The sequence below is a fragment of the Cyprinodon variegatus genome, unplaced genomic scaffold (genome assembly GCF_000732505.1).
Source record: "Cyprinodon variegatus isolate N-32 unplaced genomic scaffold, C_variegatus-1.0 Scaffold43, whole genome shotgun sequence".
Taxonomy (NCBI): domain Eukaryota; kingdom Metazoa; phylum Chordata; class Actinopteri; order Cyprinodontiformes; family Cyprinodontidae; genus Cyprinodon; species Cyprinodon variegatus.
In genome coordinates this window covers 34,515-48,597 of record NW_015150496.1, presented here as the reverse complement: position 1 = coordinate 48,597, position 14,083 = coordinate 34,515, and the positions used below count along the sequence as shown (strand labels likewise).

The 14,083-nt window shown below is 38.2% G+C and overlaps 1 protein-coding gene across 1 annotated transcript in view; it reads right to left on the bottom strand.

Annotated features, from left to right (window-relative positions):
• The window catches only part of LOC107081866 (glutamate receptor 4), a 119,732-nt gene that overhangs the window by 71,664 nt on the left and 33,985 nt on the right, over positions 1 to 14,083 (bottom strand). The window contains exons 5-7 of the mRNA XM_015370205.1: positions 10,106 to 10,273; positions 7,323 to 7,427; positions 1,678 to 1,788 (exon numbers count right to left, since the gene is read on the bottom strand). Coding sequence (XP_015225691.1) covers positions 1,678 to 1,788; positions 7,323 to 7,427; positions 10,106 to 10,273 — 384 coding nt within the window. The remainder of the gene's footprint in view (positions 1 to 1,677; positions 1,789 to 7,322; positions 7,428 to 10,105; positions 10,274 to 14,083) is intronic.

The window sequence follows — 14,083 nt, the reverse complement described above, 5'->3', positions numbered from 1 at the left end:
TTTTACATTTTTAAATACTACTATTACCTTAGTATAATGCTTTTTTTTTATGCACTTTTTGACAACAAGCAATGACTGTTTTTAAATTATGTGAGTTTCAAACATTCTTCATTTGACCTTTGAAGAAATCATGGTAGTTTAAAGATTTGGATGACATTAGCAATAAGGACAATACTTGAAGAACCTGGGGTTGCCGATAAGTTGAATTTAGTCTCTCCAGGTGCTGTGATTTTATCTTTATAATCAGTTTCAGACATTTTTTCAATCATCCTATTATATTTTTAAGAGGAGTGACGCAGTACGTTTGGTCCAACTCCTAAATTAATAATCTAAAGGCGGCCATTGAAGGGAGGGTTATTAAATAATTAGAAAATGGCAGGTAACATTTAGTCATTTCCCAAAAAACACGGATAACAAGAATGTTCATACAAGTTTAAAAGCAGCGATGGAAAAAAGAAAGCTGTCATGAAAAAAATCTTTAAAGCCGGAATATGATGGATATGAATTGGGATGATTATGGAAGCTTTAGTCTTTCTAAGCTGTTTTAGGGCTTAGAGGTAGACCTCCGGGTGTGTAATATACTGTAAGTAAGAGCAGGTTGTCTGACAAAGTGACAGATTTAGAGCAAACAGCAATTCTGTTACTTTACAGTCCAGCATCTATAAGTCTTTGAGAAAAACATCCATTGTTAAGCATTAATGGACCACACACAAACATAAAGGTGTACAGTGCAGCTGAAATGGGAGCTTGATTGTGAAGAGACGGTGCACTGTTAGGAGTTGGAGACTCATTTAAGTCTTAAAAGATGTCCATCCATGAGCACCATCCTCTCAGAAACATAAAACCCCGCATTTTCCTTCATATGCATTTCATTTTTCCTCTCCAGGGGCTCCATTACGGCTCTGAGTGGCTCCATTTCTTGTTCAGATATCTGAACAGGGGTTCCATTAACATAGCTGCTGTGTCTCTCCTCTTGCCCAGGTTCTTTAGGGCCTCATTTCAGCTCGGGGTGTTGTGTCCATCACTCTGCCATTAAGGACTTTCAAATCTTGCTTGCGTCCAACTGGGGATCAGTTTCTTAAAATGGGGTTCCTCATCAGGGGCTGAAAAGAGGGAGGATTTTTGCTGAGCTGTAACTCTTCATTTCCCACCTCCTTCCTTTTTTTCTTTCTCCCTCCTCTCTGCTGCTACAAGTAACGCTCAACAACATCTGGCCGCAAAAAAGTCAGCCATTTTAGAGTCACTGTTACAGCCATAGATTCACATGCCATGCAGAGGCCATTCAGTGTGACAGATGCTTTAAATGATTCAGATCGTTTTGTCATTAACTTCTGGTGTTGGAAGATAAAAGTTGGATTGTTACTTATAATCGGATAAATGAAACCAATCTTTCATGGGTTTCTCTGCCAAAGATGCATTTGAAACAGGGGCAGTTAAATCTCAGTTGTTGTTTTTTTTTTTGGTTTGTAGATAAACTTATTAAAGATAAGCTGTAATTGGAGCATTGCACAGGAATATTAATTTAGTAAAACATTTAAAAGAAGCAACGTTTGCATAAAAGGTTTCTGTGAAACTGAGAAAATGACCTGCAAGCACCTCTTAATCATTTTATAAAGTGCAGAAAGTAATGCCGCATGCGTGAATGTATACGCTGACAGGCGCATGCTGGTCCCTTACCATGATGGTGGTAACAATAACAGTACGGTTCTCCATGCCAGTGGTGTCATTAGGAAGCAGCGGGGAGTCCTGGATCAGCACCAGTTTGTCCGCATCATTCCAATAGCCAATCTGCAAGGAAGAGGAAAGCATGAGAACCTAATCTCACAACTTCATTATGGAGATAAAATGATTCCTGACATTTATTAAACTAGTTTACTGCACATGTTCTGGGTGAAAGAACAGAGAACCTTGTCCTTTCAGTGTCTGGCTGTCCTCAGGCAGCTAACATACTGTGACAAAGCTTTTCAAACAATATTGAGATGAACCTCGCTGTATAAGTCAAACAGTCTAACGCATGAACCAAATAATATGATTCTCATAAGCAGCAACAATCTAATTATTTTCTTAGAAATCAATTTCATGCTCAGGTGAGTTTGTCCATCTATACCGGACATGCTTTAGATTTGATCTTCAAAGGACACTAAATGTCACACTGTGCAATTAGCTGAATGCTAGACAGAAATATAATATAAGTCACTATGATCCCGATGATACTAATTGGGTTGGTGTGACATCTTATGTTAAAAAAAATTCAATTTTAATCAAAAACCACTAGAATTTGGTAATTTATTGCTCCCTTGATGTTTAACTTCTGGTCATTTTCTTCTCCCATTGGTTGATTACACCATTAGCAAGAAATACAAATGTGATCAAATTTAGTTAAACTAACATTAACATAATATTTCATATTTCAACTATAAACTATTCAATCTAGCGCAACAGAAAAATTAGCATAAGCAGTTACAATTTGAAAATATGCTTTTAAACTTCTTGCTTATGGAGGACCAACTCTGCCATATTTAAAAATAAATACAGAAATAAATAAATGCTCAATAAATATATAAGCATATAACATATATGCATACAATTAATTGCCAACAAAAATACAATAAACAAATAAATGTAAGTAGAAATTAAATAATACAGTGAGACATAAAAGTATATAACTCTTTTAATTAGCTTCTTTATTTATTTGCCTTTGTAATACTTACCTTATTTTTTGTCCTTTATAATCTTCAACTTTATTTTTTAATTATTTATATTTTTAAGTATTTATTTATGTGCATGTTATAATATTTTTGTCTGTTTTCTTCCTTTGTATTTTTTTTTTACCTTAGTTATTTATTTCTGCCTGCCCATTTTACATTTCTGCCTGTTGTATTTACATTTCTGTATGCATTTCTGCCTCATTATGCAAATGAGGAGGGGTGTGTCCTAGAGAGTCAACTTCTGCTCATTGGTTGGCTTGGCGGTCCATCATCTTAAAGGAAAATTCCGGTTTTTAACACTTTTAGCCCATTTTCTGTAGTGTCCAGGATGCATTCGAATGATCGACACCAAAATTTTGACGATTGGTCCTGTCTCTGCTATTTGGCTCATGCAGAATCCCCCCCTGGCTGCTTCAGAATGGCTTCCATAGTGCATGTCCGATAATGTCCTTAAAACAACCTTAAACGTTCTTTTTTTAAAATATGCTACTCACCGGGTCGTCAGCGCTGTTCAATGACGTTCCAAAAAAAGTTTCGTGAAGAAAAAACGTTCCTGTCTTGTTTTATTTAGCATTTTGTAAATCCCAGAACTATTTTTTCCGATACATCACAACCGCTTATAAACTTCCGCTTCCCGTTCGAATCTGAAGCGTTGCACACTCCAGACCACTAGTTGGCGACAATGTCTCTATATACTCCTCCTCAGTATATTCCGGTTCAAAACGGTATCCTCTACCGTCAAACTCAAAGTCCAATATGTCCTCCTCAAGAATCCACCTTTCGTATTCCATTTTCAGAGTTTTTTAAAGTGTTTAACAGAGACGTTAGCACCTCGACGTCGGAGTACACAGAGTGAAGCGAAAAGACTACAACTAAGCGTAAACAGGCCCCATTTCCGTTTCCGGTGGCGGAGGGATATTGACTATTCCAACAGAACTCAATGGGATTCACAAAATGCTAAATAAAACAAGACAGGAACGGTTTTTCTTCACGAAACTTTTTTTGGAACGTCATTGAACAGCGCTGACGACCCGGTGAGTAGCATATTTTAAAAAAAGAACGTTTAAGGTTGTTTTAAGGACATTATCGGACATGCTCTATGGAAGCCATTCTGAAGCAGCCAGGGGGTGATTCTGCATGAGCCAAATAGCAGAGACAGGACCAATTGTCAAAATTTTGGTGTCGATCATTCGATTTCATCCTGGACACTACAGAAAATGGGCTAAAAGTGTTAAAAACCGGAATTTTCCTTTAACTCACAGAGCTCAGAGTACTAAGTTAAATGTTCTCTTTTCTGTTGCTGTTGTCCAATAAAAGTACGTTTTAAGATTATTTGAGGCGAGAATATTATGCTTTTTAGCATCACCGCATGGCCCATTCAAAGATTTAATGCATAATTTAAAAGAAAATGTTCCGAACTTGAGAGGAGCGCAGCACCAGTGGAGCTCCGAAGCTAACGGCAGCCAGGTCTAACCGCAGCCCGTCTGCAGCGGCACTCTCTCGGCATAACCGTGATACATTTATTGAGCATTTATCTATTTCTGTATTTATTTTTAAATATGGCAGAGTTGGTCCTCCATACTTGCTTAGTAAATCAGACCATTATCCAATCCAATATTTTTTTGATATTTACTAAATCTTAGCTTAATAGCCAACTTAATCATTAGCTGGTTGGAAAAAAAGGTCATGAAATTAATCTAAGCAATTAGCATTTAATAGTATTTCTTAGTATTTCTAAAAGTATTTTTTTTAAGCATTTAATAAAATTTTAAACCGTCCATTAGCTAATCCTTATATATTAGCTATATAAACACAAAATAAAAAGGTGGTGTTTTTTAATTTTATGTTGTATGCAATTTTTTAATATTTAATATTTTATCAATATCTAAGAGTTTATAGTTTAGATAAATGTAATAGCATTAGAAATATATATAGCAGTTAGCTTAAGCCTTAAGGAATTCTTTGTTTTCGATAAACAGTTTTATCTAATAAGCAAAAAAAGTATTTTTGTAACAAATTAGCTTTTTTGTATTGGTTTGTGTGAAACCAGCTGAGATTCTTTGTTACCACTTAAAGATACCATTAACATGAATATAAAGAGATCTAATTTTGTCTCTTCATTCAGCTAGGTTAAGCGTCTCCTTCCAGAGGTCCTTTGGGGTCAAAGTGCAAGACAGGATCACTATATTGGCATATTGTGACTAGGGAATGTCAGACCATGAAGTAATGGGATGACCAATGCTTGATTTCATGATGAAATGCCAGTATCATGAAAGCAGTACTGTGTCAGACTGATATATTGATCATAGATCATGCACAGGTTTTGACAGCCGCTGTAAACAGCCATAGCTCAGAGAGAATGCAGGTGGCGAGAACAAGGAGCCATGACGCCTCCTGCATGCTGGGGCCTCAGGATGATTGAAGAACATGGAAAATATGAAGGAGCGGCTCTGACCCTGCACAAACTCACACTTATACCACACGTGGATTGCATCCTGAAGCAGCCTGACTGTGGTGGAGCAGGGCAGGCCTAAGCAGCCTTTGATTGATGGGAACTCCTCTTCTCCCTCTCCTCCACCGGCCTACCTTGATTGCCTTCTGTTTCACTTCATCCGCTCTCCATCACTCTCTCAACTACTCTCTTACTACCTTTTTTTTACCCTCAATCTATTCAACACACATCCATCCTCTCAGACCAGAGGCGGAGATGCCAAGGATGTTTTTTTTTACAACTTATTATGATAAGGGAAAATGGCAGAACACACATTAAATCCTTCCAAGCTTAAACCAATTCATATATCAAAGTGGCCTGTAGAGTCTCTGATATTTTTCTGATTTATAGGCAGTGGAGAAGCGGAGGTACTTAAAATACTGACCCTTGTTTTCCAAGCAGCTGATGCTGCAAGAGCCGTAATAAGTAGCTGCAGGTGATTGAACTTTGACATTTTTAGCTCAATCCAAAAGCAAACTCTATAGATTTAGGATATCCAGTCCTTACCAACTAACTCACTTCAGTAGTACCTCAAATACTGCAAAACATCTTAAAAAAACAATCTTACGGTAGAGAATATTTAAGTTGCAAAAGGACTGTTTGTAGGATGGAATTATTGTTTTAAGGGTTGTGTGTTAAATTAGAGATCTAAACATTTAGGGTGTCCATCTGTCTGCCCACTATACGTTGTTAATATATTGTTTTCCTAGTGTTGCTCAGCCCTATTTCTTTCTAATCCACACACAGTCAAACATATACTCTAAACAGTGTACCACAGGTGCCTGGCATAATTCTGGCCTGATATTTTAACTTTTTCCCCCAGTTATACTGGAATGATTAATTTAAACTGATTTCGTTTCCGGCTTTAACAGGGCTTTCAAGCTTTGCTGAAATATTTTCAACAAGTTTCAGGCCATAGCTTTAGGAAGGCTGTTCCAAAAGCTGTGTGTTAGCCTGCTTATGTGTTTGAATTCTTGCTCTTGCTGGAACTCCAGACGGTGTAAAAGCTCCAACCACCAAAACAAAAAACTAAGTCGATCAAATCTATGGAAGTTCTATTTCTCCATTATTGCAGGTCCAGCATTAAATGCAACAGCTGATCATTAGTTATAGTGTACAGAGTTTAGATCAGGAATGTAAATCAACTCTTTAGAAAAAATTACAACATTCATTTAGGGCCTTTTTGATTTATATATAGTTATTTTTGCAGAGTTTAAGGATAACATTTTTTTTTTTTACCTCCGTTGAATCTTTTTTGTCACCCTAAATTAAATTCAATGTTTATAAACAAGTGGTGTCAGCGAACCTTTGGCATTATTCTAAGTCAGTTTCTTCTTAAAACCAGTTTGGATCTTTGTTTTTAATCCCATTGGAAACATCAGTCCTAATTTCAACCATTTAGCTCTTTATTTAAGATAAACTATATAAAATAGTGGAGGTACACCAGTAACACTGGAAATTGGACACAGCTCTCAGCATAATGATACCCCCGTTGGAGGTTGGGACAATGGTTTTAGGTTTAATGGCCACACATTTACTCCTCCAGTGATATTTTTTGTTGTTGTGGTAGAACAGCTTCATTTAATAACTAAACATATCAGCTTTGCCTTCCACTTCCATCATCCCGATATTGAGACTTGCATGTTCCCCACTTGGTGCTTCCTCTTTCCTGGGGGGACAGGTTGGGTCTTCTCCTGGAAAAGTTATCTTGCATCTAAATAGGTTCCTCTTCTCTAGTTTGAACCACAGATGTTGGAATCTGCAGCTGTTAAGCACAGACTCAAAGCGCCTTCCACAGCTTGTGTGATTCTGTCATTCAGATCTTCCCTGAGTTCCTTGGACTTTCCCATTACCCAGCTGCTGGTCATTCCAAGGCATGCTGTCAAGCTAATGATTTTATCCTGCGAGGGAAAGCTTCCTAACAGTGGACATCGTTAAAAATCCATCCAGAATTAAACCTTGCTGCTGTAAACTTAAGAATCATAACAGTTATATTTATATAGATTAATAGATACGAAAGGAAACTGCACAAATGAGTCAAAAGCCTCATGTGTACAATCTCATGCAGATAATGTGTGTAAGCATATCCAAAAATGGCTCTGGACTCTGTTTTTATGTCTTACCCTTCTTGGTCCATTATTCTTCAGCTCAAACACGTCCATAGTGTAGTTGACCCTTCGGCCATAGTGGTCAAACTGAACATTACCTGTTAGTCCCTGCAGCCGGACCTGCACACAGAGGGAGATAGGAACACACAGATAGAGAGTGTCATGGAGCAGTGGAGAATAAATTGATGCATCTGATGGGCCTTCTGCAGGAGGAACATCAGTGTTCCTCCTTTGAAACACACAGGCTCAGATTACCTTTACAGATGGTGGGATTATATATGAATAGTCTATGTTTTTTAAATACTTGGCTGACAGCAAGATGGATACTTTCTGCAGAAGTATTCACCCCTTTAAACTTTGTATTGTTTTATTTGATTCCAGACCCAAAATTCATTGTATTTTACTGGGCTTTATACAGTGATAATCCAATGCAAATCATACATACAGATGAAGTAGAAAGTAACTAATGCACGGTAAGATTCAGAAACAGTGATTTGAAAATTGCGGTGTACATTTGTAGTTAGTCCCTCTGGGTCCATACAGGCATATTATCACCTTTAGAAGCAGTTACAGCTGTTAATCTTTCTGGGCATGTCTTAACTTGCCAAGACAGTATCTGTGAGCATCCATATTAATAAAGTTTTGCTTAAGATATATTGCTGGATTTAGCTCTGGACTTTGACTAGACCATTTCATCACATTATTGCTCTTTAATCTAAACCATCCATAATATCTCTGGCTGTAAGTTTAGCTGGAGGATGGACCTCCCCCTCAGTCTGAGATATTTTCCAGCCTCTCCCATAATTGGTCCTGGATTTTTCTCCATCCATTTTCAACCAACTGTGTCAGTCTTCTCTGTTCCTGCTGGAGAAAAGTATCTCCACACTCTGATCCTGCCACCTTACAGTAGAATAATCTGCTCAGATTGGTGTGCTGTGTTAATTTTCTACATGCAAGAATTTTGATTTTAATAACTGATCCAATTTCAATAAGCTGTTCAAATTATTGTGATGTAATAGCAACCATTCTCAACACAAAGGATAACTTTCTAAATGTAACGGCATAATAAGCTGCTTTAGTGGTTTTTATGTGGAAGAGAAACACAACTCAGCAAATGAGCTCTGAGCCAAATATTGGCTCAGAGCTCAAATTAAGAGGAAGAAATAGAGTAAATACAGCACAGAATGGGTATCACAATAAAGGAGCTGAATAAAAATGGATGCCAGTTGTCGGTGTTTCTGTGAAAAATGTTGAAAACCATGTATAACTAATTGCTAGTCTGTCATATGACATAAACCAAAAGTTTGCTGGAATGTGACAATCAAAACCAGTGGTGGCTGGTCAATAGAGGGCGCTAGGGCGCCACACACACTCTGATTAAGACTAGTGTTGCTGCCAATGCCATTTTTTGGCCCGATACCTGGCTGTGCAGTATTGGCCGATACCGATACCATCTTGATACGTTTGATATTGTGTGTGTGTATATATAAAGGACTGCATACTACTTGGATGTAAAATAATTGCCAATCCTTTATTTGTCAAGCTGCTGCCTACCTTTGTGAAGCAGGAAAAAGACTAAAACAAAGTGAATCCAGTAGAACTTTTTATTTCCTACCTGGAATGGGTGACAATAGTTGAATAAACTTTTGGTATCAACCATAGATTTTGGTAAAATGGTATCGGTGCCCTATTTATTGGTACTCGATGATACCGATACCACCATTTTAGTGCTGGATCAGGGCCCCGCCTGATATTGGTATATATATATATATATATATATATAAAGGTTATATACTTTTTAGATGTACAAGATAGCTATATAATCTTTAATGAGGAGGAAAGCATCATTCCATTTTTCTTTGGACTGGGGACGTATTTCCGCCCTAGGGCGCAACAATCTTTACCCATTGACTCTCGTTAAAGATTGTACATGCAGCTGCTCTACAATAAAAGGGTTAGGAGAGCTTGGGATGCAGCTCTGGTGTGCCCTGAGGTGACAGGAAGTGTATTTCCTCACCACCTCCCGCCAAAGCGCAGACGTTTTGCGGGTGATTGACAGGTTGAGTTGCTGGAGCTGGAGACTCATTGGAGAGAAAGAGAGAGAGAAATGGCGCAAGAAACGTCCTTTTCCAGAACCTGGTTTAGCAGGAATGCTTGGCTAACTGCATGCAGCGAGGCTAAAGCTTTATTCTGCCTTCCCTGCCTCCTTTTTCAAAAGTCAGGATCTGACCCAGCATGAATAAAGACAGGTAGGACTGATTTAAAGCACTTTTTGGAAAAGAAGAATGAACAATCTGGGATTAACATGGAGAATAATATAATATAGTGTACTTTTTCTTTTGTTAAGTTGCATATTTGCTCCTAAATAAACACATTCTCAGAAAATAAACAAATTTAATATATAAAAAATATAAGGCTGATTATAAGCTTCTCCACTCAACATTTTTTTAGTTTATTGACACAATATTGAACCACACAGATTTGCCTTCATAAAGCCTCAGAAGGGCAACATTTATAAACAAAAAGTAAACCTGTATGTGAACGTTTGTTTTATTTTTATAGTGCTTTATAATGTTTTTTTGTTGTGGGCATTAATATGAATATACTGGTGTGATAACTTAGTTTGATTGGTTTTTGGCATACATATATTTTTAATCTATAGAAAGCTCCACCAGATCCTAACATAACTAAATGTCCTGTAATAATTTGCCTCAACACTTTTATCAAAGAAAAAGTTGCATTCAGGCCCTCCTGGCCTTTCAGTATTCAGTCCAACACAAGATCTGTGTTTCTCTCGCCTGTTTCAGGGTGCGCTCCATGTCTATGCCTTGGTTCCACGGGGCGGCAGGGTTAGCGAGGCAGTCGCCGGCGTTCCCACGTCTGGATAGATCAACCTTTTGCCTGCGTAGGCTCCTGAAGGCCTCGGCCATCACCATCACCCCATCGTAGGTCAGTGCCGAAGTGTACTGGAAGACACAAGGAGAGGAGTTCAGAGATAATGAAGCTACTCAGATACTAGTAGAGTCTGTGTCCTCTCTGACTCCATCAGGAATCACTGTTCTTTTCCAGTCCTTTAGAGTTTAAAGCATGACTTGAAGCTCAGCAGGCAGAAATGATTTGTAAATTAAAGTCTTTGTAAGCTGTTCTGTCTGTTTAAGCCACACAGCAGAGGGAAGACCCGACCTAAGGTGAGGCATGAGCCCAATTAAACGCTGATTTAGCCGAACACATTTAATGTTCTGCTGGTCAGATGTTTTCAGAGGACATGCAGAGTTTCTGCAGGGCCAAGCATTTTCACATAGCAGGAACAACAGTTACTCCACTCAATATTTTGCGGTAACACAGAGGACGACAGAAACATGAGGGCAGAACAAATCCCCCCCTCAAGTGTAAATCTTCCAATTTACCCTAATTTATCTCTGACCTGAAGACGCTCTGCAGCCTCTGATTATTTGGGCTGTAAAAATTACACTTCCCCTCAAGAGCCATAAATTTTCCTAAAAGTGACCTCTGGCACGGCTGAGAACTAATTGAGTGAATGACAAAAAAGGCAGCCTGATTTGGGGGAGTGGGGGTGAGAGTGGGGGGTTGGGGGAGGGGGGGCATCCAGCCTAGCATTAATTATCCCAGCTAGCAGGAGTTTATTAACTCTGCACACAGCCTGGGGTGAATGCTATTCATTAGCCCGCTGCTCACTGTGACATCACGGCTTTCAAAGAGCACCGGATTCCCCCCAACCTGTCCGACAGTCAACCAATCACAACCTGACATTTAGTAAATATTAATGCTGTATAAACTTGATACCCGTGAGATGTTTGTCATGTCAAGTTCTAAAGCTGTTTATGTGCAAATCGTTGGGCAGCCTTTGCAAAACAATCTTTTTTTAGCTGTGTGCCTTCCTAAATATCCAAGCCATATTCTAATGACCAAACTGTACAAATATATGGATGACGGACACGCAAATGTTAATAATTAATACCTGCAAAGCGATTTATCCAACCTTAAAGGGATTGCTTCTATAATTTTAAAAGTTTAGGTGCAAACTCACAAATATTTCTGCAGTGACTTGGCCACAATAAGGAATTGATACAATTGTGGATGATGGGGAGAGATTTTGCAACATGTTTGGATTGTCAGTTTTAACAATAGTAGAATAATAGTAGGAAAAATAAATTTGCACAGGCCGACACAGAATGCAGCATGACTCCAAACAATCTTTAGCAATTTAACCAAAAGAAAAAACACAATAACTGAACTTAATAGCATCTTAAAAAAAAAAAAAAATGCATATAAACAGCCACTGAGGGTCATCCATCACAGAGGCTGTAAACAGTCATTGAAGGTGCTGATTTTCTTCCCTTTCAATTAAATTATAATGGATCCTTCTTGGTTTGCAACATTTTGGGACAAGTGACTGTTGAGTGGAGATGGTGGGCATAAATTTGGCTTTTTGGAGTGTAATTTGCTTCCCTGTAAGGTCAGAAGGAGCTTCTCCAGCAGGCTACAAGTTTAGCTTCTTCTGGGCAATAAGTGGCACACTAACGCTCGCCTGTTCTAATCCCAGCCTTCAATTGTAGCGTTTGTCAGTTGGTTGGCAGGGCCACCTATGCTAATGCTAAATGCTTAACTTGCCTGTCTCAACAAAAAGCAGCAACCAGCTTGCATACCTGCCTTCTGATCCCCTTTGTTCCTCAAGTCGGCACCAACGCTTTCGTGCTCTTGATTTTCTTGATTTGAATCAGAGTCAGCTTTATCACAGATCTACTATAGTATGGCAATTCCTAAGCTCTATATTTTAATCAACTATATCTATGGATGCAGAATCATTTTGTGTCAAAATTGGAATCCTAAAGTAAATATCTAAATATATTTTAGATGCATCAAAATGTATTGTTATTATCATACATGTGTCTTTTCAATACAATTATATTTTTATTGCTCACCGCTCTCAACATTTTATGGATGTATCCTTGTTGACAAATTAAATTAAACAAAAATTTGTAGCTATGACCTTTAATCTTTATCTTTTATTTTAAACTTTTTATGTATTTTTTTTGTACTTTGCAGCACTTTGGGATACAAATGTAAAGTGCTAAAAACTATTATTGATGATATTATCAATGATATATCAAATAATGTAATTATCATTGCTTCCAGCTCCATGGCTTACAACTTCCTCTTTTTATTACGACCAACATTTTTACAATATTTGTCAATTCAATTTAGCATGCCTATTTTGGATTGTTTAAAGATCAGGCGTTTAGTGTGGTATGCTTTCGTTCATTTTGTTCACTGTATTCTTAGCTCATAGCTGCTACTCTTAGCTGTATATTTAAATTTCTCTTCGGTCCCCTTCTGTTCCTTCCTCTCTGCCTGTTAATGACTTAATCTCTCCCTAAGCTCTCTGCTCTCCTCGCTCTCAGCTGATAGTCATTTCCACCTGACTCATCTGCATTCACTCCTCACTCCCTGTATATACTGTATGCTGCTTGGTTCTAATCTGTCTTTCCTAATTCCTCCTGTTTTCCAGACCATGATCCGAGTCCTTTCATGCAGTGCTGTAAATTGTTGCACTTTAACTCTTTTTCTTACAGTTCCTGTTATTTGATCCTATAATGAACCAAATATAACAGTTTACACTAATTTCAGCGCAATTAAGCCTAACATAATGACGACTGGAGGACATAGGGACCATTTTTCATCATTCTGCTTCATTCTATCTGTATTCTCCCACTAATCAGTATTTGTTAGTTCAATCTCTAACATTATGCTCTCTCTGCTTTTTCTCATATTAGCTTCATCTGGTCTGTTCCTGTGTGGCTCTGACTCCATCCTGAGGAGAAATATCAGCTGTCCTGCTGCCATCAACACCCTTTCTAGTTTGTAGATGTTCAAGATCGGGCTGTTTTCAGTGTAGTCCTGTTTCTCTGACTGTGACTGGCTGGATGTGCTCTCTTCATCCTCTGGCATGGGAGCTGGCTCGGAGCTCATCTGCCTGGCTGTGTGTTTCCTGGACGGGGCCGCCTGTGGAGCTGGTTGCCAGTTAGCTTTTGTATCTCTGTTTCTTTCTGTATGTTTGCTTCCGTCTTCGTGAATCCTAGTCGGTCTCGGCAGATGGCTGCTCACACTAATCCTGGTTCTGCTGGAGGTTTCTTCCTGTTAAAACAGAGCTTTTCTCTACACTGTCGCCATAAGCATGCTTGGTGTGAGGGGTTGACTTTGAGTCAATGAGTCGATGTAATTAGCTGGTTTTCCAATTTTCAATCTGACTGTATGATCTGGTTGAATTGTCTCTGTAAAGTCAGGGAGCGTAATCATAGATCCTTCTTCTTAGCAGCTGTAAGACTTTATAACCACCACTCCCATCCATCTTAGTCAGTTAAATAACATGCTGCTGTTATTTTGCACATCTCTGGTGTTGCTGCTACTTTAAATCCATTATTGTAAAAATGTCCATAGCTGTATGTTGTGTATTTATTCTCCAGGTGCACAGTTTTATATTGTTAAAACACTTTACAGTACAGTATTTTATTTAAATTTTTTTTTTACTATTCACCATTATGTTATTCTTACACACTTTTCTAAAGTCCATATTTGTGTGATCATGTTTTTCTATAATCTTTTTTCTGCTGTAACACCAGCATTTCCCTATTGTGGGACAATAAAGGGATATTCTATTGTATTGTATTGTATTCTATTCTATTCTAAAGTGCCTTGAGATTGCATGTTTAGTTCCTTCACTGGCAGATCTTTTAGTTTCCGGCTCCTCGACTTTG